Source organism: Rhinolophus sinicus, chromosome 15, assembly GCF_057876585.1.
Source record: "Rhinolophus sinicus isolate RSI-liver-muscle chromosome 15, RSI-T2T, whole genome shotgun sequence".
Lineage (NCBI taxonomy): Eukaryota > Metazoa > Chordata > Mammalia > Chiroptera > Rhinolophidae > Rhinolophus > Rhinolophus sinicus.
Genome location: NC_142515.1, coordinates 67,038,379 through 67,060,257, shown reverse-complemented (window position 1 = coordinate 67,060,257; position 21,879 = coordinate 67,038,379). Strand labels below are relative to the sequence as shown.

Genomic DNA, 21,879 nt, shown 5'->3' with positions numbered 1-21,879 from the left:
GCGGAGGCCATCAGTATGCTGAAGGTGTCCTCCACACTCTAGAACCTGTGACTCTAAATTATAATTAAGAATCTGCCCTCTATGGGAGGGGAGGAGTAGATAGCGGAGTGTTCCGCAGGTGAGCCACCTCACCTACTGGCTCTGCCACCCATTGCCGGTGGCAATGGTGAGGGTTCCGGGAAGCCTGCTGGTTTGGATAGAGGCTCAGGGACCCATGGGGGACAGATGGCAGTGCATTGTGCCTGTATTTTCTGTGCCATGAGACACCGGCCTCCTCCTTTCTGCTGCACGTGGCAAAAATCAGGTCTCACCCCTACAGGGCAGGGCAGGTAGCAGAGGCAGCAGTATCTCCTTAGTCCTCCAATCACCCCACTTAATCTTCCCTCCTCCGATCCTGCTGCTCCCCAACTGGATTTAGACCAGAAAATGCAGCAAATACCCGCGAGCCTGCAGTGGAAGATCACTTCACCATGGCCTCTGGGGTCCCACCTGCATTGCAGGGTGCTGGGGGCAGAGGAGAGGCAGAGGTGCACCCCATGTCCAGCTCTTCCACTGCAGGGAGGGAAGGGTCCACCCCAACAAGGGAAGGGAATAAGCAGGAAGTTCCCTGCTGGGGCCTTTCCTTCCCTTCCCCAAACCCCAGCTCTCAGATCTTCCTAATTCTGAGCTGAAACTTGTCTTTCTAAAGCTCCAGAGAGCCCTGGTCCTACCTGCTGGGGCCACACGCCACAGATCCTCGGGGTCTGGCTGCAAGCATGGTGGACTGGGTGAAGGCCTGGCCAGATCATAAGCTGGACAGGTCACAAGTGGCAGTGAGCAAGGCATGAGGGAGACCACCATGCTCAGGACCTGCTCAGGACCTGTAGGTTCGGTGGCACAGAACCACAGGGCACTTGTGGGCCCTGTCCTCAAGGTCACCCTCTGCCTTCCTAGACACATTATGGGGGCTGCTGCTGCCTCTCTCCCTGATCCCACCTCTGGGACCCCTCTCACCTCCCCACACCCAGCATGGCCAATGTGCCCCTCCACAGACAGGGAGAAAAGGAGAGAAGCTGCCTCCTGCTTCCAGGCAGGCAGATCCAGGCTGCACCGCCCTTCCTGGCATATGGGGCCCAGAGCTGGCTTGGCCCCTACCCAGGGTGCAGAGTGGCAGGGGTGATACACCTCTGTGGCTAGGCCTCTTTAGTCCTCACCCTCCTCCCTCTGCACCCCTGTGGACTTTCCAGCAGTAAAGTCCTTAGGAGAATAAGGCTGGCCCCATCCCTGCAGATCCCTCTCTGAATCCTCCCAGCTCAGTGGGCGCGAGGGGCCAGAGGGCAAGGGGTGATGTTTCCACGTAAACCAGCTTCAAGAAATCACATTCACAGATGCCATGAGGGAAGACCACTGTGCACTCTCTGGGCTGAAGGCTGGACTCCAGCCAGAGGCCGCTGCCATGGGAACAGAGCTACGCAGCTAGGGCACCTTCCGACTAAGGCCCAGCCCAGGGAGCGATCTGATAATTACAGCTTTGTTACAGATGCATAATTCACATTTTCCTTTTGAATTCCTTCCTATTTCCAAATACTATTTGCATTGACTGAAGGAATTTTGCCACCTCCTCTTCACACTCCTAAATACAGATTCTGCCCAGTCCAGGGTTTCTCCTCTTCTTTTTCCTCCTTCTTTTCTCCCTTTCTGTCCAGTCAGCTTCTTCTGTGGCTGCTCATGGGACAAAATGTAATTGTCCACCAATAACCATCCCATTATTGAGACTAGAGAGGCCCAAGGACAAGCAGGTCAGATTTCAGAGGATCCTTGCCCTTTCCACAGGGCAGGATGGCTTCCCTCTCCCATACCTCTGTCCTCCTTCTCTTTTGGGCCAAATCCAAGAGTTTCCACACATGGCGGCCACTTGGACTCCTTCCTGGAGGCTGAGCTGGGTGCAAGCTTGGACAAGAGATTGTGCTCAGAGATAAACCTAGAAGCCAGTCCTGTCACTTCTACGACTCCCCTCAAGGTGCCTCAGAGGTGGGGGTGGGAGGCTGGTTGCAGATGTCCATCTCAAGTGAAATCATGCTTTGGGATCCCCTTGTGTATGGGGCATCTACCTAAGACTACAGCTAAGCAGAGTCTGGCATGTTCGCCAGCCTGTAAGGGAGGAGGCCCCCAGGTTCCAGTAGAGTGTGTGAGGAGTGGCAGGGCATGGCTGTGAGTGACTGGGACAATGGGGGGACTGTCAGGCTGAGGGTCCTCGAGAGGCTGGGAGGCTGGGCCCCTACAGATGGACTGGTGGGGTGGGGGACAGGCCATGGCTCAGGTCTTTCCAGGAGTGTGTGGCAGCCTCCACCCTGCCAAGGCTGCCTGGGGGGTGCTGGAGTATGGAAAAAAAGAACATACAGTTCTTTTATTTTTAAATGGCACCTAATTAGGCTAAGCAATAATTTTCCTTTGTGTTTAAAAACAAATAAAAATCGAGTGACGTCATAGGAATGGCGGCAGCGGGGCGCACTTTTTGAGTTCTCCGTCAGATCTTATCAGAAACGGGAAGCTTATAACCCATCAAAGGACTCTGCTCATCACGCAGAACAGCGAAGAGACTCGCGCAGGGATTTCTTGCAGGTGGGGAAAAATTGGGCGAGCAGGGGAAGAAGGAAGGGAGCGGAGCGGAGACACACCGCACCTGCGGCGGCGGTGGGGACGCGGGTTGGAATCGCGGTCCACACCTGTGGCAGTAGAAATTCGGCCCCCACCCTTGGGTTGTGGAAATCTGCTCCGCGCCTGTGCCTGTGAAATTCCAGCCCACACCCACGGCTACAGATACGCAGGATATCCCAGGACGGAGGAGAGCCCGGAAGCCAGGAGGTGGGCGCTTTGCCCTGCGTCCGGCGGCGGACCTCTCCGCTGCAGGGGCAGCATTCTAGCATTTGAGGCAATAACTCCAGCTATCTCCAATAAGTCCTAGGCCGGACAAAGGACAAACTCCATACCTGGGCCCCTCCCCCCGCTCTTCCGACCCTACCCCCGCCTTTCTAGAGACTTGATCTAGCCCCTGCACTAAGGAGCAGCGGCAGATTACAGAGGCGCCTTGGAGCCCGGGCTCCGGGAAGACAGGCGGGCGGCTCTGGCCCAGGGAGGAGGCTAGGAGCTGGAATCTTCCGTCCCCAGCCACCACCTTTTCTGGCCTGCGGGAAGAGTGTTAAGACAGCGGGGCTGGGAAAGAGAAGACCCCTCCTTCCACCCCCAGCCCCCACCCTTTCTAGCCAGCCTAGAGCGGGGCAACCACATCCCCAGCTGCAGAGACGCAGGGGTTCCCAGGACAAAAGAGAGAACACAAAAGCCAGGTGGCGGACTCTACTTTGCTCCCACAGCAGACCTCTCCCCCCCCAGAGGCAGGATATCTAGCATTTGAGGCAATTAACTCCATACCTGGGCCCCTCCCCCCGCTCTTCCAATCCTACCCCCACCCTTCCAGAGACTTGAACTGGCTCCTGATCTGAAGAGCAGTGTCAGATTACAGAGGAGCCTTGGGGTTTGGGCTATGGGAAGACTGGCCGGCGGCTCTGGCCCAGGGAAGAGGTTGAGAAGAGTGTGGTTTGCCCTGGCCTAGGAGACAGGAGACTCATTCATCCCCAGATACCACCATTTCTGGCCTGCCTAGGGCGGGGCAATTACATCGGCGGAGGCACTCCCAGGAATCAGCAGTAAGTGGCAGATGCAGCTCTCAGCTTTCAGCAGCTGAGGAATCCCCTGCCTGCCACACACACACACAGGGAAGAGGTGCCCTAAGACTCAGGAGAACTGGACACAGGGCTGGTCGTGCTATTCTCGGTGTGCATATGTGCCGGCAAGGGCAGAAACTGCACTGGCTTTGTAAAACCTACTGTCCAGACCCCTCAGCCCCACGCATCTAAAGCTGCAGCCCCAGCGTCACTCTGGGCACCAGGTGACCGGCTCTACCTGCACAATACGCAGGGGACTCTGTGCTACAGCAGAGAACAACCTGGAGATTACTTGGTGGGCTTAAGCCACAACTGGCGCTGTTTTTTTTGTTCTGTTTTGATTTGTCTTTATATTTTTGACATCTTTGCCTGTGTCGAGTGGGGACTCTGTGCTACAGCAGAGAACAACCTGGAGATTACTTGGTGGGCTTAAGCTACAACTGGCGCTGTTTTTTTTTGTTCTGTTTTGATTTGTCTTTATATTTTTGACATCTTTGCCTGTGTCGAGTGGGGGTTGTCGATTGTTTTTTTACATGTGAATGTATTTGACCTTTTCCTTGTTGTTGTTGTTGTGCTTGGTGATTTGCTTTGTTCTGTAATTGCCCTACCAGTGCCCAGCTTAAGAGGCACAAGATTCAACATACCCAGCGGCCAACTCCAGACCAAGCCAGAGTACTACCGGGTTTGACCTACAAGTGACACACCCAGAGGGGATTCTTTACAGGCACATGGAGGCCAAAGGGCAAACCACATCTAAGCAGTCAACCCTCATGCAGCAGAATACCCTGCGTGGGCAAAGCCAAGTCTCACAACTAGTCAGCCTAGGAGTTAACTCCACCTACTCACAAGCGAAAAGCAATTAAGGATCTTCTTTAACAGGACAATATACACAACACAAGAGTCACTTTTAGAGCACACGCAGGGGAGAAGAACGAAGTAGTGCAAGTCAAATATAAAGGACATTTATTATATACTAATCCAGCAAGAACCAAGAACTCCAGGGCATCTACCTAATACATCGAAGCAAATACAGAGAGTCAGCCAGAATGAGGAAACAAAGAAACATATCCCAAATAAAAGAACAGAAGAAACCTTCAGAAATGGAACTAAATGAAGCAGAGGTAACCAAACTGTCAGACAGAGTTCAGAATACTGATGATAAGAATGTTTAAGGAACTTAGAGAGGACATCAAGAAGGATGTAGAAATCATAACGAACAACCAGTTAGAACTAAAGAACACAGTTACCGAAAGAAAGAACTCACTTGAAGGAATTAACAGCAGGTTAGATGAAGCAGAGGATCGAATCAGCGACTTAGAAGACAAGTTAGCAGGGATCACCCAAACAGAACAACAGAAAGAAAAAAGAATAAAAAACAATGAAGATGGTTTAAGAGACCTATGGGATAACATCAAGTGCAACAACATGCGCATCATAGGAATACCAGAAGGTGAAGAGAAGAAACAAGGGATTGAGAACATATTTGAAGTAATAATGTCTGAAAATTTCCCTAACCTGATGAAGGAAACCAACATACAAGTCCAGGAAGTGCAGAGAGTTCCAACCAGGATAAACCCAAACAGGTCCACTCCAAGACACATTATAGTTAAAATGGCAAAGATTAAAGACAAAGAGAATCCTAAAAGCAGCAAGAGAAAGACAGAGGGTTACATACAAGGGAACTCCCATAAGACTATCAAATGACTTTTCTACAGAAACATTGAAGGCCAGGAGGGAGTAGCAGGAGATACTCAAAGTGATGGAAAACAAAGGCCTACAACCTAGATTGCTTTATCCAGCAAGGCTATCATTTAAAAACGAAGGAGAGATAAAGAGCTTCCCAGAAAAGAATAAGCTAAAGGAATTTATTACCACCAAGCCAGCATTGCAAGAAATACTAAAAGGACTTCTGTAAATAGATGAAAGATGAAAACAATCTAACCACAAATTTAAAAATGGCAATAACTATGTACTTATCAATAATCACTTTAAATGTAAATGGTTTAAATGCTCCAATCAAGAGACATAGGGTGGCTGAATGGATAAGAAAGCAAGACCCTTGTATATGCTGTATACAAGAGACTCACCTCAGATCAAAAGACACACACAGGCTGAAAGTGAAGGGTTGGAGTAAGATATTCCATGCAAATGGAAATGAGAAAAAAGCTGGAGTTGCAATACTTATCTCTGACAAAATAGACTTTAAAATGAAGAAAATATTAAAAGACAAAGATGGACACTATATAATAATAAAGGGATCAATTCGACAAGAGGACATAACCCTAGTAAACATCTATGCACCCAACATAGGAGCACCTAAATATATAAAACAGATATTGACTGACATAAAGACGGAGATCAACAGTAACACTATCATAGTAGGGGACTTCAACACACCTCTGACAACAAGGGACAGGTCTTCCAGACAGAAAATCAATACGGAAACAACAGCCTTAAATGACATATTGGACCACTTGGATTTAACCGATATTTTCAGAGCATTCCACCCCAATGCTGCAGAATACACGTTCTTCTCAAGCGCACATGGAACATTCTGCAAGATAGACCATATGTTAGGCCACAAAGCAAGTCTGGATAAATTTAAGAAAATTGAAATCTTACCAATTGTCTTCTCTGACCACAGTGCTATGAAATTAGAAATGAACTACAGGAAAAAGACTGGAAGACACACAAATTCATGGAGGCTGAATAATATGTTACTAAATAATGAATGGGTCAAGCAGGAGATCAAGGAAGAAATCAAAAGATGTCTCGAGACAAACGAAAATGAAAATATAATGACCCCTAAACTATTGTCCGTGTCTATGAGTTTCTGTTTCTCATTTGTATGTCTTGTTCTTTTGTTGTTTTTGGTTTATATACCACATATCAGTGAAATCACATGGTTCTCTGCTTTTTCTGTCTGACTTGTTTCGCTCAGCATTACTCTCTCAAGATCCATCCATGTTGTCACAAATGTTCCTATATCATCTTTTCTCACTGCCGAATAGTATTCCATTGTGTATATGTACCACAACTTCTTTATCCATTCATCTATCGAAGGACATTTTGGTTGTTTCCATGTCTTGGCCACCGTAAACAAAGCTGCAATGAACATTGGCGCACACGTGTCTTTATCTCTAAATGTTTTCAGATTTTTAGTGGTTGCCAGAGGGTAAGGAGGGTGGGGGGGGGAGGTGAGGGTAAGGGGGATCGAATATATGGTGATGGAAGAACTGACTCTGGGTGATGAACACACAATGGGATTTATAGACGATGTAATACAGAATTGTACACCTGAAATCTATGTAATTTTACTAACAATTGTCACCCCAATAAATTTAATTAAAAAAAAATAAATAAAAAATAAATAAATAAATAAATAAATAAATATAATGACCCAAAATCTATGGGATGCCGCGAAAGCAGTCCTAAGAGGGAAGTTCATAGCACTGCAGGCCTACCTAAAGAAACAAGAAACATCACTAATCAACAGTTTATCTTCACACTTAAGGGATCTGGAAAAAGAACAACAAAATAAGCCCAAAGGGAGTACAAGGAAGGAGATAATAAAGATCAGAGCGGAAATAAATGAAATAGAAACCAGAAAAACAATACAAAAGATCAATGAATCCAAGAGTTGGTTCTTAGAGAAGATAAACAAAATTGACAAACCTTTAGCCAGACTCATTAAAAAAAAGAGAGAGAGGACCCAAATTAATAAAATCAGTAATGAAAGAGGAGAAGTGACAACAGACACCGCAGAGATACAAAAAATCTTAAGAAATTACTATGAGCAACTGTATGCCAACAAATTTGACAACCTGGAAGAAATGGACAATTTCCTAGATGCATACAACCTTCCAAGGCTAACTCAAGAGGAGACAGAAAACCTGAATAGACTGATTACCACCAAGGAAATTGAATCAGTAATCAACAATCTCCCAACAAACAAAAGCCCTGGACCAGATGGCTTTACAGGTGAATTTTACAGAAGTTCAAAAAAGAATTGTCACCTATTCTCCTCAAACTCTTCCAAAAAATCCAGAGGGAGGGAAGACTCCCAAACACTTTTTACGAAGCCACTATCACCCTGATCCCAAAATCAGACAAAGACACCACAAAAAAAGAAAACTACAGGCCGATATCGCTAATGAACATAGATGCAAAAATCCTCAACAAAATACTAGCGAACAGAATTCAGCAATACATTAAAAAGATCATACACCATGATCAAGTGGGATTCATCCCTGGTATGCAAGGGTGGTTCAACATCCGCAAATCAATTAATGTGATACACCACATTAACAAAATGAAAAATAAAAATCATATGATCATATCAATTGACGCAGAAAAAGCATTTGATAAAATTCAGCAGCCATTCATGATAAAAACCCTTAAGAAAGTGGGAATAGAGGGATCATATCTCAACATAATAAAGGCCATATATGATAGACCCACAGCTAACATCATGCTCAATGGGAAAAGCTAAAACCATTCCCCTTAAAATCAGGAACAAGGCAAGGTTGCCCACTTTCTCCACTTCTATTCAACATAGTGCTGGAAGTTCTAGCCACAGCAATCAGACAAGAAAAAGAAATAAAAGGCATCCAAATTGGTAAGGAGGAAGTAAAAATGTCATTATATGCAGAGGATATGATACTATATTTAGAGAACCCTAAAGACTCCACCAAGAAACTATTAGAGCTGATAGATGAATTTAGTAAAGTAGCAGGATACAAAATTAATATTCAGAAATCAGTTGCATTTGTATATACCAATAATAAAACATCAGAAGGAGAAATTAAAAAAGCAATTCCATTTACAATTGCTCCAAAGACTATAAAATACCTGGGAATAAATTTAACCAAAGAAGTAAAAGATCTGTACTCAGAAATTTATAAGACACTGAAGAAAGAAATGAAAGAAGATACAAATAGATGGAAACACATACCATGTTCATGGATAGGAAGAATTAATATAGTTAAAATGTCCATACTGCCTAAGGCAATATACATATTCAACGCAATTCCTATCAAACTACCAACGACATTTTTCACAGAAATAGAACATATAATCCTAAAATTTATATGGGATAACAAAAGACCCCGGATATCCTCAACAATCTTGAGAAATAAGAACAAAGTGGGAGGTATAACAATACCTGACTTCAAATTATACTACAAGGCTACAGTAATCAAAACAGCATGGTACTGGCATAAAAACAGACCCATAGATCAATGGAACAGAATAGAGAGTCCAGAAATAAATCCATGCCTATATGGCCATTTAATCTATGACAATGGAAGCAAGAATGTACGGTGGGGTAAAGACAGTCTATTCAATAAATGGTGCTGGGAAACTTGGACAGACACATGCAAAAAGATGAAGCTGGATCACCTCCTTACACCATATACAAAAATAAATTCAAAATGGCTTAAAGATTTAAATGTAAGATCTGAAACCATAAAATTCCTAGAAGAAAATATTGTAAGAAACTTCATAGACATTACCCGGAGTAAGATTTTTACTGATATATCCCCTCGCGCGAGGGAAGTAAGAGAAAAAATAAACATGTGGGATTACATCAAACTAAAAAGCTTTTTCACAGCAAAGGAAACCATCGATAAAACAAAAAGGGATCCTACTGATTGGGAAAAGATATTTGCCAACGATATATCTGATAAGGGGTTAATATCACAAATTTATAAAAAACTCACTCAACTCAACTCCAAGAAAACAAACAACCCAATTAAAAAATGGGCAGAGGACATGAAGAGACATTTTTCTAAAAAGGACACACAGATGGCAAACAGACATATGAAGAAATGTTCAACCTCACTAACCATCAGAGAAATGCAAATAAAAACCACAATGAGATACCACCTCACCCCAGTCAGGATGGCTATCATCAATAAATCAACAAACAACAAGTGCTGGCGTGGATGTGGAGAAAAGGGAACGCTTGTGCACTGTTGGTGGGATTGCAGATTGGTGCAGCCACTATGGAAAACAGTTTGGAGGTATCTCAAAAATCTGAAATTGGAACTACCTTATGATCCAGCAATCCGACTCCTAGGTATCTGTCCGGAGAAATCCAAAACTCCAATTCAAAAATCTTTATGCACTCCTATGTTTATTGCAGCACTATACACAACAGCCAAGACCTGGAAACAACCGAAATGCCCATCAGTAGATGACTGGATTAAGAAACTGTGGTACATTTATACAATGGAGTATTACGCAGCCATAAAGAAGAAAGATATCTTACCGTTTGCAACAACATGGATGGACCTAGAGAACATTATGTTAAGTGAAATAAGTCAGAAAGAGAAAGACAAATACCATATGATCTCACTTATATGCGGAATCTAAAGAAAAGAATAAGTGAATGAACTAATCAGAGACAGTTTTGGAAACATGGAGGAAAAACAGAGGGTTGCTAGAGGGGCGGGGGAGTGGGGATAAGGGGAAGGTGAGAGGTTTTGAAAAATAGTCGGTAACCGCAAGATGGTCATGGGGGTTTGAAAATTAATTTGGGGAACGTACAGAGGGATAGTGGATGGGGGGAGGGGGTTTCACACAGTGTGAGGGATATAAATGATAAACGTCTAAGTTTTGCTTTGTCTTGTGCACCTGAAACTAATTAAAAAACAAATAAATAAATTTGGAAAAAAAAAACAAATAAAAATCAATTTCCTTTGCTTGAATTGTCATCCTCCTGGCAGACACCCAGAGAGGTGCCCCTGGAACCCCACTGTGCCAACCAAGGGGTAAAGGAATGAAGCACCCAGCTGCCTACTGGGTCCAGAGGGCCATGGTCTTGTCCAGTGGCCACAGCCTCTTACAAACAGGACCAGGACACATCTTGACATCCAACAAAAACATCTCCCACCCTTGTACCTCTCCCTGTACACAAGCAGCTTTCCTGCCACATGCCCTGCGTCCCCTGTCCCTGGGGGCCAGGTTCTGGCTACCTCCCAGGAGTACCAGTTGCACAGCCTCTGCCCCTCCCCAGGGAATTGTAGTTCCCCACACATCACAGCACACGTGACTGGCACAGCAGTCACAGTCCCATTTTCCAGATGAAAGAACAAAAGCCCAAAGGCTTAAGTTATCAGCCCTCGTCTTACAGCTCCAAAGCGGGGAAGCTGGGTTTGAACCCTGGTCAGTGTGACCACCATGATCTGACACGAACCCAGGACCATGTGCACAGGCCCAAGGGGGTGTGGGCTGGGCAGGGAAGGGATGAAGGCCCATGGGAGCTGGCCAGAGCCCCTGCGAGATGGGCGGGCCTGGCAGAGAAGAAGCCACATTCTTGGAGTGTGCAGTGTGTGCCAGTGATTTCAGCACTGCTGGTGGTCAGGCTAGGGTCGGGGGCCAGCCATGTATGTGCCCCTGAGGGCAGCCAGATTTGAACCTCCCTGAACCAGCCCAGCAGCCTCACTGCCAATGACTGGCATTCACAGAAGACTTCCCACCTACTGGCCATCCTACACAACCCCACAGCAACCACCAAAGCATTCTTGTCCACTTTCCAGATAAGGTGCAGCCCAGGAGGCTAAAGACAGCCTGAGGCTACACGGCTGGTCAGGCACAGCACAGCCTGGGAAGCAGCCAAGGTCTCCTGCCTGCAGGCTGGTTCTTTCTGCCAAGGGTTAAGTGAAAGGGAAATTCTAAGAACAGGCTGCCTGTTGTGCCCAGTACCCTCACACAATGCAGAGAGCTCTTCTGCATGGGCCAGAGAGACAGGCAGAAGGATAACTACAACTTTCCACACTTCCTGACAAGTGGTGGATACCCAAGGAGACAAGTGGTGGGAAGGAATGGGAATACTGCGAAACACAGAGACAAATGCATGAAATACCACGCCCTAAACACAGCATGTCATAATCTTCTATCAGAGTATTCAACCACACTGTTCATACATCACAGTGCCAGTGAAACCCCGACAGAGTCCCCAGACAGAAATGTACAGGTGACAGAACGATGTAGATACACAGCTGAACATTAGTAACAAATGATGAACCAAAAAAATTCACTCATGTGCTAAAAACTTCCCTAAATCATGTCTGTGTTAAAAGCAATCAAAACTCCAATTACAGACACATCAGAAAACTAACCCTTATAAGAAGACACTTTCTTAAATTTGATATGGCCAAAGTTGTTCTCAGAGAAAAATTCATAGAATTCAATATATTTTAAATAGACAACAAAACAAATGAACTAAGCTCTTGATTCAAAAGCTAAAAAGAGCTTCTAAACAAAACAAACATACAGCAAACAGGAGGAAACAATTACTAAAAGATAAATTAGTGGATTTAATGAAAGAGAGTAGAACTTGCCGATTAAATTCAAGAGCTGATTGGTTTTTTTTGAAACTACAAATTAAAAAGATAAACCTCTGGCAATTCTAATCAACAAAAGGATGGAAGAAAGCAAGGAGGCTAGCAGGGAGAGAAGGAAGGAGGGAGGGAGACAAGAAATGCAAAAATACAGCTATTAGGAATGAAAAGAGAATGTACCACAGATATGGAAAAGAAACTTAAAAGGACAGACTACTGTGTTTCTCCGAAAATAAGACCTAGCCAGACAATTAGTTCTAATGCGTCTTTTGGAGCAAATATTAATATAAGACCTGGTCTTACATTATATCATACAAGACCCAGTATTATATATTATATTATATTATATTATATTATATTATATTATACTATACTATATTATACCCGATATTGTATTGTATTATATTACATTATATTACATTATATAAGACCCAGTCTTATATTATAGTAAAATAAGACCAGGTCTTATATTAATTTTTGCTCCAAAAGACACATTAGAGCTGATTGTCTGGCTAGGTCTTATTTTCGGGGGAACACGGTATGTAGGTCTGCGCTAAAAGATCTGAAAGCATTTTGAACTGGGATATTATCTAGAAAATATAAATAACCAAAATAGACTAAAAATGTTTAGAACCCAAAAAGACCAATACCCATAGTAAAAAGTACGTTGACAGCCAATTAAACCTCAGGGGAAAATTAAAAGCAAGCCTTGGCTAAGACAGTTTCTAAAATGAATTATTTCAAGCCTTACAGAATACGATAATTTTATATGATATTTAAACTAGTTCAACTGCACAATTCATATCGAAAATCTTTCCTATTCATTTTATGAAGTTAACATAACCGTGATTTATGAATGTGACAAATATCCCCTAATAGAAAAGTATGTATAAATTTTTACCTATGAATATAGATGAAAAATACCTATCAGTAGGAATGAACCCGGCAGCATTTTAAAGCACAATCGAGACTAACCCCGTGGGACTTAGTCAAGGAACATGGGGATGATTTCTCTCAGAAAAGTTAGTAAGTCGACATATTAATAGGTCCAAGGAGGAAAGGAATTTGATGATTTTGCTGAATACGGGAAAGTCTTCGATGAAACTGAATATCCATTCTTGATGTATACTCTTGGCAGTTAATGTAGGAATGGAGTGCACTGTTCCTGGATAAGAATATCTATTTGAAATTTAAGGCCAAATTCAGACTCAACAGTAAAACATTAGAGGCCTTCTCATTAAAACGGAAAGCAAGCCAAGATCACTGCAATTACTTTACGCTGCTCTGCACCTTTTAGAAAGCACAATAAGAAAAGAAAATAAGTAAAAGATACATTCGAAATGAAGAGGGAGATTGTAGTACTTATGTGCAGTCACATGATTAATTTCTTGGGTTTTCCAGGAAGCCAAACTGAAAATCTATTCTAACAAGAAAATCCAATTATCAATTACCTAACATACATTTTTGAAACATCAATAGCTTACCTATCTACCTCCCCTGGGTACAGGTGTCTCCATCCCCAAAGACATCCCCACTTAATCCGTGGGGAGCAGGTGCTGTAATGCTCCGTGGCCATGGTGGAGGGGTGTGTGTGTGAGAGGTACCCACATGGGTGCCGGCCCTGGGGCCTCCTGGCTCTGCAGGTCTCCCAGCCACTGGTCACGGACATGTTCTCCCCAGTGGGTCTGCTCTGACACCCATGTGAGCCATGGGCCCTAAGCCCCCTTTCCTGGCTCATGGCACTGCACCATTACACCCTTTGGGCTGGGCATTGCCGATTTCCAGCCTCCTCTAGGAACTTGCTGTTCCAGAACGAACGTGGGCTCCTCCTGCTCCTGGAGCTGCTGCAGGCTTAGATCTGGGACACTCAGTTTCCACCTGTGTCACTGGAACAGCGACCTAGTGAGGGTTAAAGGAGACCTGCAAGCTGTTTCTCAGATCCTCTGACTCACATTCGCAGGCCCCAGAACTGGCAGGAGGCAAGCGGCTAGGGCAGCCACACTGATTTGGAAAATACCGTGGGCTTGGCCCCAGCAGGTGGGTGTGAGCGGGTCATCAAAGGTGGAGTGATTCCGCTGGAAATTGAAATGCAGGGCAGTGGGTTGTCCAGAGAAAACTTGCTGGTGACTGTGAGGCCAGAGCCCTTGGCAGCTGTAGGGCTCCAAGGGCAGAGAAGCGAAGGACCACAGTGGAGGCCCCTAGCTGTCATCCATAAGCTCTCACCTTACCACTCAGCCCATAGCCCCTCATTCTGCCTGCCTCTGGGCTCCCCCTTGTCCTGGAACCCACAGGGACTCAGCCAGCAGAACCTGGCACAGTGGAGGCGTCCTTGTCTGGTAGCCAGCTCTGATCCCTGACCTCTGGGTGAACTGAGGCAAGCTGTGACCCTTGTGGGCCTCAGTTTCCCCATGTGTGAAACAAGGAGGCAGAACTAGGCAATCTCCACAGGCTGTTTCCAGCCCACATGTTTGTTCCTTCATTCTTTCCTTCCTTCCTTCCTTCCTTCCTTCCTTCCTTCCTTCCTTCCTTCCTTCCTTCCTTCCTTCCTTCCTTCCTCCCTTATTCAGTCAACAAACATCCATGAGGCCCTGCTGACCTGTGCCTCGTGCTTGGAAATGGAAGAACCCATGGACTTCAGTGTCTGCTAGGGGAGACAGATGTAACACCACAGCACAGTGTGAGCAACTTGGAATTAGGGCTCTTTCCTAGGTGCCAAGGAGGCACAAGGGTAGAGTAACTAACTCCAAATGGAGAAATCAGGGAGGGCTTCCCAGAAGAGGTGATTTTTGAGATGGGCTTCCAAACATGACCAAGTTTTTTCCAGTGGCTTAGGAGAAGGAAGAACAGGGCAACATAACAAGTCTCCTGGCTGACACCCCAATCCCAACAGACCCAGCCCTCCTCTGATCACTCAACAGCAGCTCCCCTGGAGAATGAGGCCCAAGACGCTCAGAGGTATGGAAGGTGCAGGCAGCTTCCACAGGTACCCCAGCTCCGTGTTGGGCCCAAGGCAAACCCTACCCACCCCAAAGCCAATGTGTGACTCTCTCCCCCATGTGGCCTCCCAGCCTGCTCAGCCCTGGAAGACTGCACCTATGCTTGGTCCCTATGCTTGGTGGGCATGCAGCCTGCAGGTGATGCTGTCCCCAGCGCTCCTGCACCTCAACCAGCCCCCAAGGCACAAAGCAGCCAAGTGGACGCTAGATGTAGGTGCTCCCTCAACTCACATCTGTCTTGTGGTAGAGCTCACACGAAGGCTCTCCTTCCCACCCCACCCCCACCCCCTGCAAGAGGCCCAGCAAGATAGGGGTGTAGTGCTTGGGCAGGCTGGGCCCAGGGCCAGGCTGTCCTGAGCCAGCAGGTACAGGTGTAGGCCAGGAGGCCGCAAGGGGTCCACAAGGGAGCAAAGTGAGGCTCCAAATGAGTGCTTCAGGCCAGACTTACCCCCAAACTTTAGACTGCCCACCCCACTGCCAGGTGACATCTCCCCAGGGCTGTCAAACTGTCTCCGCCTCCCACCCACCCCCACCAGCTCAACCAGCATCCTTTCCCACCTCTGCTCAGGGGAACGCTCTCCTTCCCAGAGTGGCCTTCCTCCTCTCCATCTGCTGCTCCACACCTGTGCCATGAGCAAGGCCTCATGCTTCACCTTCAGAGCGTATCCGAGTCGGCCCTTCTCTCCTCCTCCATTGCTGCCCCCTGGTCTGAGTCCCGGGCCACGTGCTGGCCCCAATGTCCTCTCACCACAGGGTCCTCTCACACTGGTCCCTGGACACGCAGGAGGCTTCCCCTTCAAAGTCCTGCCTGACCTTTTCCCGGGGTGCCCCTCTAATCCCACTGCCACACATCTCCCTCCCTCCCCTCCATCAGGTCCTCGTGCACAGGTCACACATGCTGAGGCCTCCCTGGACCGCCCCACCCAAGGTACAAACAGCACTCCCACACTGGTAGTCAGTACTCTGGACACCAAAATGTCAGACCCCTGCATGCCAGGCTGAGCAGGATTGTCATTACTGGTCCCAGTGACACCCTCCTCTGGTGCCCCAATCTGCACTGGGCTGTCAATTCCATGCCAAGGGGGCTTGGACCAGCAGGAGCGTATGACATCTGGATCACACTGCTGAGCAAATCTCAAAAGGAGGGTTCCAATACACAGCCATGAAGATGCAACACTGCCTCACGCTTAGGATTCATCCTAGCACAGGTTCTCCGCCTCGCTTCCAGGAGACAAAGTTGCCCCTCACCCTGGAGTCCACTCACCTTGAGCCCCACCCTGGATTCCACTCTCCTGAAAGACACAGGCATTTGTGGGCCCACACAGGCGCGATCCTGCCCCCACAAACGCCTCCTCCTCTCTTTCACATGCACCCCACATATAAACATGCCCGCATTTTCACATACTCTCACTCTCACCCACACATCACCCAAACACACCACCCACGTGCCCTTTTCATGACAGACTTCCCCATCTCCCTGCGCCTCCTCCAGGGTAAACAGGTGGTTCTGGGGAAGGATCCACGGTCATCTTGCCTTTTAGAAGCCTTACTGTGCCATTTCCAGGGCAACCACCCTCTTAAGGGCCCTGCTGTGGGGCTACTGCCTCCTGCCTGCCCTGGCCCTGTTCCCCCCACAGGGGTGCCTACCAGGCTTGCTGACGCCCTCAACCATAGCTGAACACTGGCGTCAGCAAGACATGTCAGGAAAGGCAGTGGCAGCCTGGGCCATCCCACCCGTTCTGAGCCCTGGGCGCCGCCCACCTGGCAGCAGGTGCCCCCACGGAGACAAGGCAGAGGAAGTGGTTTTCAAGGACAGGCTCTCTCCAGGACAGACCAGAGATTTTCGGGATGGTCGCACTCCTTCCCCAGCGGGGCAGCGCAGAACAACCTCCACCCTTCCCCCGCCCCGCACACTGTGCTTCTGCGGCGATCAAGGGGTTGCCCTGGGGCTCGCCCACGTCGCCGCCTCCCGGACCCACTGCGTGTCACGCACTGCAGTCCTACCTGAGGCTCCAGAAACATCCTGGCCGCCTGTTCCCCCAGCTGTCGCCGGCGCCGCAGGCGTCCCGCGTGCGGCAGCTCTTCTCCTCGCGCGCAGAAGCTCCCGCCCCCCGACCCCGCCCGCGGACTTCCCCATTCGCGCCTCCCTCCCGCTCTCAACCTCCCGAGGGGCGGGGCCGGGGGGGGTTACTGCGGGGGCCGGGGGCCGGGGGCGGGGCCAGGGACCGGGGAAACGCAGGACCGGGGACAGGCGAGGCCCGGCCGGAAAGGGGCGGAGCCTGGGCCGGGGCGGAGTCCGGGGGATTGGGATGGGGCGGGGCAGGGCATAGCGTGGAAGACGCAGGGAAGGCGCAAGGGTTGCGGGCGACGACCTGCGCAACTGGGGCGCAGACCGCGGAATGACCCCCGCGCGGGCCGTGGCGGGGAGTCGGTGCTGGGTGCGCCAGTCTGACTGTGTCACCTGACGAAAGGGCGCCGTGGGTCGGAGCTCAGCGCCGGATGGGAAAGGTCGTGTTGGTGAGATCGCGCTCTCAGAGAGCCCCCTACGACCCCATCTTCTCCTTCGAGCCTCACTTCCTCCTCCCCGACTTCACCTCAACAGCGCTTCATCTTAGACGTCCACTACAGAGCTACGGCAGTTGCTTGACCAGCGTTTGACTTGAATGCTTCCCCTGACGGGGCTCTCACTCCACACAGCTCTGGCTCGAGCGTCAAGTGGAACTCTGTCCTTCCATTTCTTTGACTGAACACGGGTACACCAGCAGCTGTTTTTGTGGGAGGACTAATCTGAGACACGGCATGGGGTGGGCCTGGCACCTGCTACAGTGAGGCCTCATTCCACCCCCAGGAGCCCCAGCCATCCACAGGAATCCTGTCAGGTGATAAGTCTCCCCCTCCACCGTGCTCCTGCTGTGGCCCCCAACCCAGCTCTGACAATTTGAATGGAAAAGATTGACTGACCGAAGAGCTACCTCTCTGGGAGATCTGGAACTGGAGAGCCCAGAGGCCAAATTGCCAGAGGGAGCTGTGGTGAGATTCTGGGGGAGCCACCACTAGAGAGGAGCAGGGACATTCTTGCTTCCTTCTAACACACAGGAGCAGGGGATGCCCAGAGAGAAGCTGATGAGCCATGAGCAAGCCCTAGGGGCCAGGGGCACAGAAGACCCTTTCAGTGTCCAGCTGGGTCCTAGGATGACCGCCCTTTGCCCAGCAGTTTTGTGAAACACGCATCTCTCTTTCCATTTGCCTGCTGTCTTACCAGCAGCAAGACTGACCACCAGGCTGAGTCTTGATAGACAGTTATTTCTTTCTTGAGGAATTAGGGGCTGTGCTGTATCCATTCACTAGCCTGCCCCAGGAAGATTCATGAGCTCAGAGACAGCTCTGTCCCCACCCCCACTTTCTCTACTAGGATTGGAACTCAGCCCTCACTACTCCATCACCTGCACTATTAACCATACATAGCCTTGTACAGCTCCTGTGGGTGGGCAATGGGTGCAGGGAGGAACACCAGACAAAAACAGCCCAGTGGCCCCTTAAGCTTTCACACGCCCTTCTCCCCTGTGGCTTCTGCACCTCATTTCAGTCACGCTGGAAGATGCAAAACTCAGTGGCCTCTGCAGGTGACTTGTGCCACCAGAGCCAGTCTGGGCACTTGGTTGCTGGTCCTGCATGGCCATCCCACCCCTTCAGACAGCTCCAGAGCACCAAGAAGGGTGAGCCCTAGGGTCTTGCCCTGGAGAAGCCTGCCAGGCACCTACCCTTACTGTCCTCAGCCCTGTCCTGCAGCCCTGCAGTACATCTGGACCCTAAGGTGGCCACAGTATTGTCTCGGAAGTCCATGTGGGCAGCTAACACCCCTGCTGCCGCCTGCACCCAGAGGAGGCCTTCCCTTCTGCTTCTCTAGATGTCACAGCCAGAGGAGGTGGCTGAACTGACATGCACCCCCAAGGTACCATCCCCTATGGTCACAGAGCCATTTCCTATGTGTGCATACCCAGAATTCACCAGCATCCCCAAGGGCTTCCCAGCAGGATGGAGAGGCCACCTGCCTGTTGTTTCTGCCACGGGAGCATCCTTACAGACACGGATGGCGCTCTCCGCTCACAGGTGTGAGCTCGGCATTCATCTGTGTACCTGGTCTACATCTACCTCTTTCCTGGTACCCAAGGAGGTAGGGAGACGAGTGTGCCAGGACTGACCCCTGCTGGGGTGTTCCCCTGCTTGAAGCTGTGGGTGGGGCTGGGCACAGGCAGCAAGGTCCTGCAGGGAGCACTGTGGCGACCCACACAAGAACCCATTACCTTGCCAGAGTCGGCTTTAGAAAGTAGAGAAAGAGCCAAGTGTGATGTGTCCCATTGACACCTTTTGGGAGCTTCTGGAAAGGAGGCACATAAGGAGAGACATCCCAGATGATGGGGGCTGGATATGAGGCCAGGAACAGTGTGTCCATCCTGTGACCATGAGAGGACACTCAGGATGGCAGAGCAAAGAGCAGGGAAGCCTCATTCCAGGATGTCCGTGACCCTGACATTCTCACAAGTGCAAACACCTGTGACAGACGGAAACTGGGATAGGAGGCTGGACCTATGCTACCAGGCTCCTAATTAGTGTCCCTATTTCCACCCTTGCTGCCTCAACATGGCAGCCAGAGGGGCCCTCTTAAAACCCAAGTCAGGTCCTGTCCTTCATCTGCCCAGAACCCCCAATGGAAGAACAACCAGAGTCCTAATGGCCACCCAGGCCCTACTGACCTGACACATATAAGACCACCCACCTCATTCCTCCAACCCACCCTCTCTGTGCCAGCCCCCAGGCCTGCCCATCCTCACTCTGCATGCAGTGGTCTTCCCAGATGTCTGTGGACTCTGATCCTTAGCTCCTTCTGACATGGCCCTTTCTCGGTGACATATTTACCGCGTTACCTCCACCCCTGCACTTCCTCTCCCACTGAACATTTCTCCTCATGGATACTGCATTCTGACATATACCTTTTATTTCCTTGTTTACTACTCTCCTCTAGGGAGAATCCAAGCTCCATGAGGGCAGGGTCTTTGTTTTGTTCACTGCTATACCCTAGCAACTGTGACATGTTTTCATACTGTGTATATACAAGGTCTGACAATTAAGTTCACGAACTTGTTGCAACCATGTTGTTAACCTTTTTTGATGTCAGAGGGATTATTCATTATGAATTTGTACCAACCGGACAGTTAACCAAATTTACTATTTGGAAGTGCTGAAAAGGCTGCGTGAAAAAGTTAGACCAAGATGACCTGAACTTTTCACCAACAATTCATGGCTCTTGCATCACGACAATGCACCAGCTCACAGGGCACTGTCTATGGGGGAGTTTTTAGCCAATAAATAACTGTATTGGAACACCCTCCCTACTCACCTGATCTGGCCCCCAATGATTTCTCTCCTTACCCGAAGATAAAGGAAATATTGAAGACATTTTGATGACATTCAGGACATCAAGGGTAATACGACGACAGCTCTGATGGCCATTCAAGAAAAAGAGTTCCGAAATTGCTTTGAAGGGTGGACTAGGCACTGGTGTCGGTGCATGGGTTCCCAAGGGGAGTACTTCAAAGGTGACTGTAGTGATATTCTGCAGTGAGGTATGTAGCACTTGTTCTAGGATGAGTTCGGGAACCTAATGTCTGATCTCATATGTGCCGATAGAGGTAAGGTTGTATACATCTGGCACAGGCCTCATATCCAGAATAAATAAAGAATTCAGACAAATCAAAAGTCAGAAGATCCAATTTCTTTTAAATGGGCAAAAGATTTAAAGAGGTTGGTAACTGTGGGGGCAGAGCCCCAGAAAGTAGTTTCCAGGCTCTCGGCCTCACATAGACAGGTGCTGGCTCAGGTAGTAAATGGCCATCAACTGTGGCTAGTTGGTCGTCAGCTGTAACCAGTGAGCCACTGGCCACTAATATAACTGCTGTGGCTAGGCTAGCAAAAAATGGGGGCTAGTAAGAAGATGGTGGCTGAGCCTACAAGCGGAGCAGTGAGGGTTGAGAATTGAATGGCTCCTGTTTCCTGTTTCTCCAACCCAGCCACCAGCGAGAATATAGTGGTATGACTCCCCTACTTATGGCTCCATGGGTGTTCCTTTTGGCCTCACCATATCCTGCGTTCTCATGTGGGGAGCGGGACCAGAAACCCCTCAGGCTTCCCTGCACGACAAATGGCGCAGCAAGCAGGGTCTCCCGCATGACACTATGGCTCCGTGGGTGTTCCTTTTTGACCTCACCATATCCTGCGTTCTTATGTGGGGAGCGGGAGCAGAGACCCAGCAGGCCGCCCTGCACGACAAATGGCGCAGCGAGCAGGGTCTCCCGCACGACAGTAACAAAAAAAGGATATCCAAAAGGGTGATAAACATAAGAAAATGCATTCAACTCCATTAGTCATCAGGGGAAGGGAAATTAAAACCACGGTGTGACACTGCCATACACCCACTAGAGTGGCTAAAATAAAAAGGCAGAAAATGCCAGGTGCTGACGAGGATGTGACCCCACGGAAACCCCCAACCACTGGTGGGAACATGAACTGGTAAAGCCACATGGGAGGATGGTCCAGCAGATGGTTTGCCCAGAACTCCTGGGGTGTAGACCAGCCAGAAATGCTTATACACTCACAGCACAAGACACATCCCGGAGCGTCCAGAGCAGCACTGTTGGTGATGGCTAAAATCTGGGAACCAGCCGGCCGCCCTCAACAGTGAGCTGCAGTGTATTTGCTCAGTGGAGCACCCACAGCAATGAGAAGGAATGGAGACAACCACTGAAAGGACCACCCCCATCATGTGGGGCACAGGAAACA

The 21,879-nt window shown here is 48.6% G+C and overlaps 1 protein-coding gene across 8 annotated transcripts in view; it reads right to left on the bottom strand.

The window, feature by feature from the left end:
- Positions 1-21,879, bottom strand: part of RASGEF1A (RasGEF domain family member 1A) — a 116,421-nt gene that overhangs the window by 18,858 nt on the left and 75,684 nt on the right. For 2 of the 8 annotated variants that reach the window (XM_074337320.2, XM_074337318.2), the window contains exon 3: positions 9,754-9,868. The exons of 3 other annotated variants lie outside the window; for them this stretch is intronic. Coding sequence is in view for 2 of the 5 variants with exons in the window: in XM_019719113.3 (XP_019574672.1) it covers positions 17,047-17,064 (18 nt within the window). In the remaining 3 variants the exon portion in view is untranslated. Of the gene's footprint in view, positions 1-9,753; positions 9,869-17,046; positions 17,310-21,879 lie in introns of those variants that run through there. 3 more of the 8 variants (XM_074337319.2, XM_019719113.3, XM_088792159.1) reach the window with 3 other exon arrangements.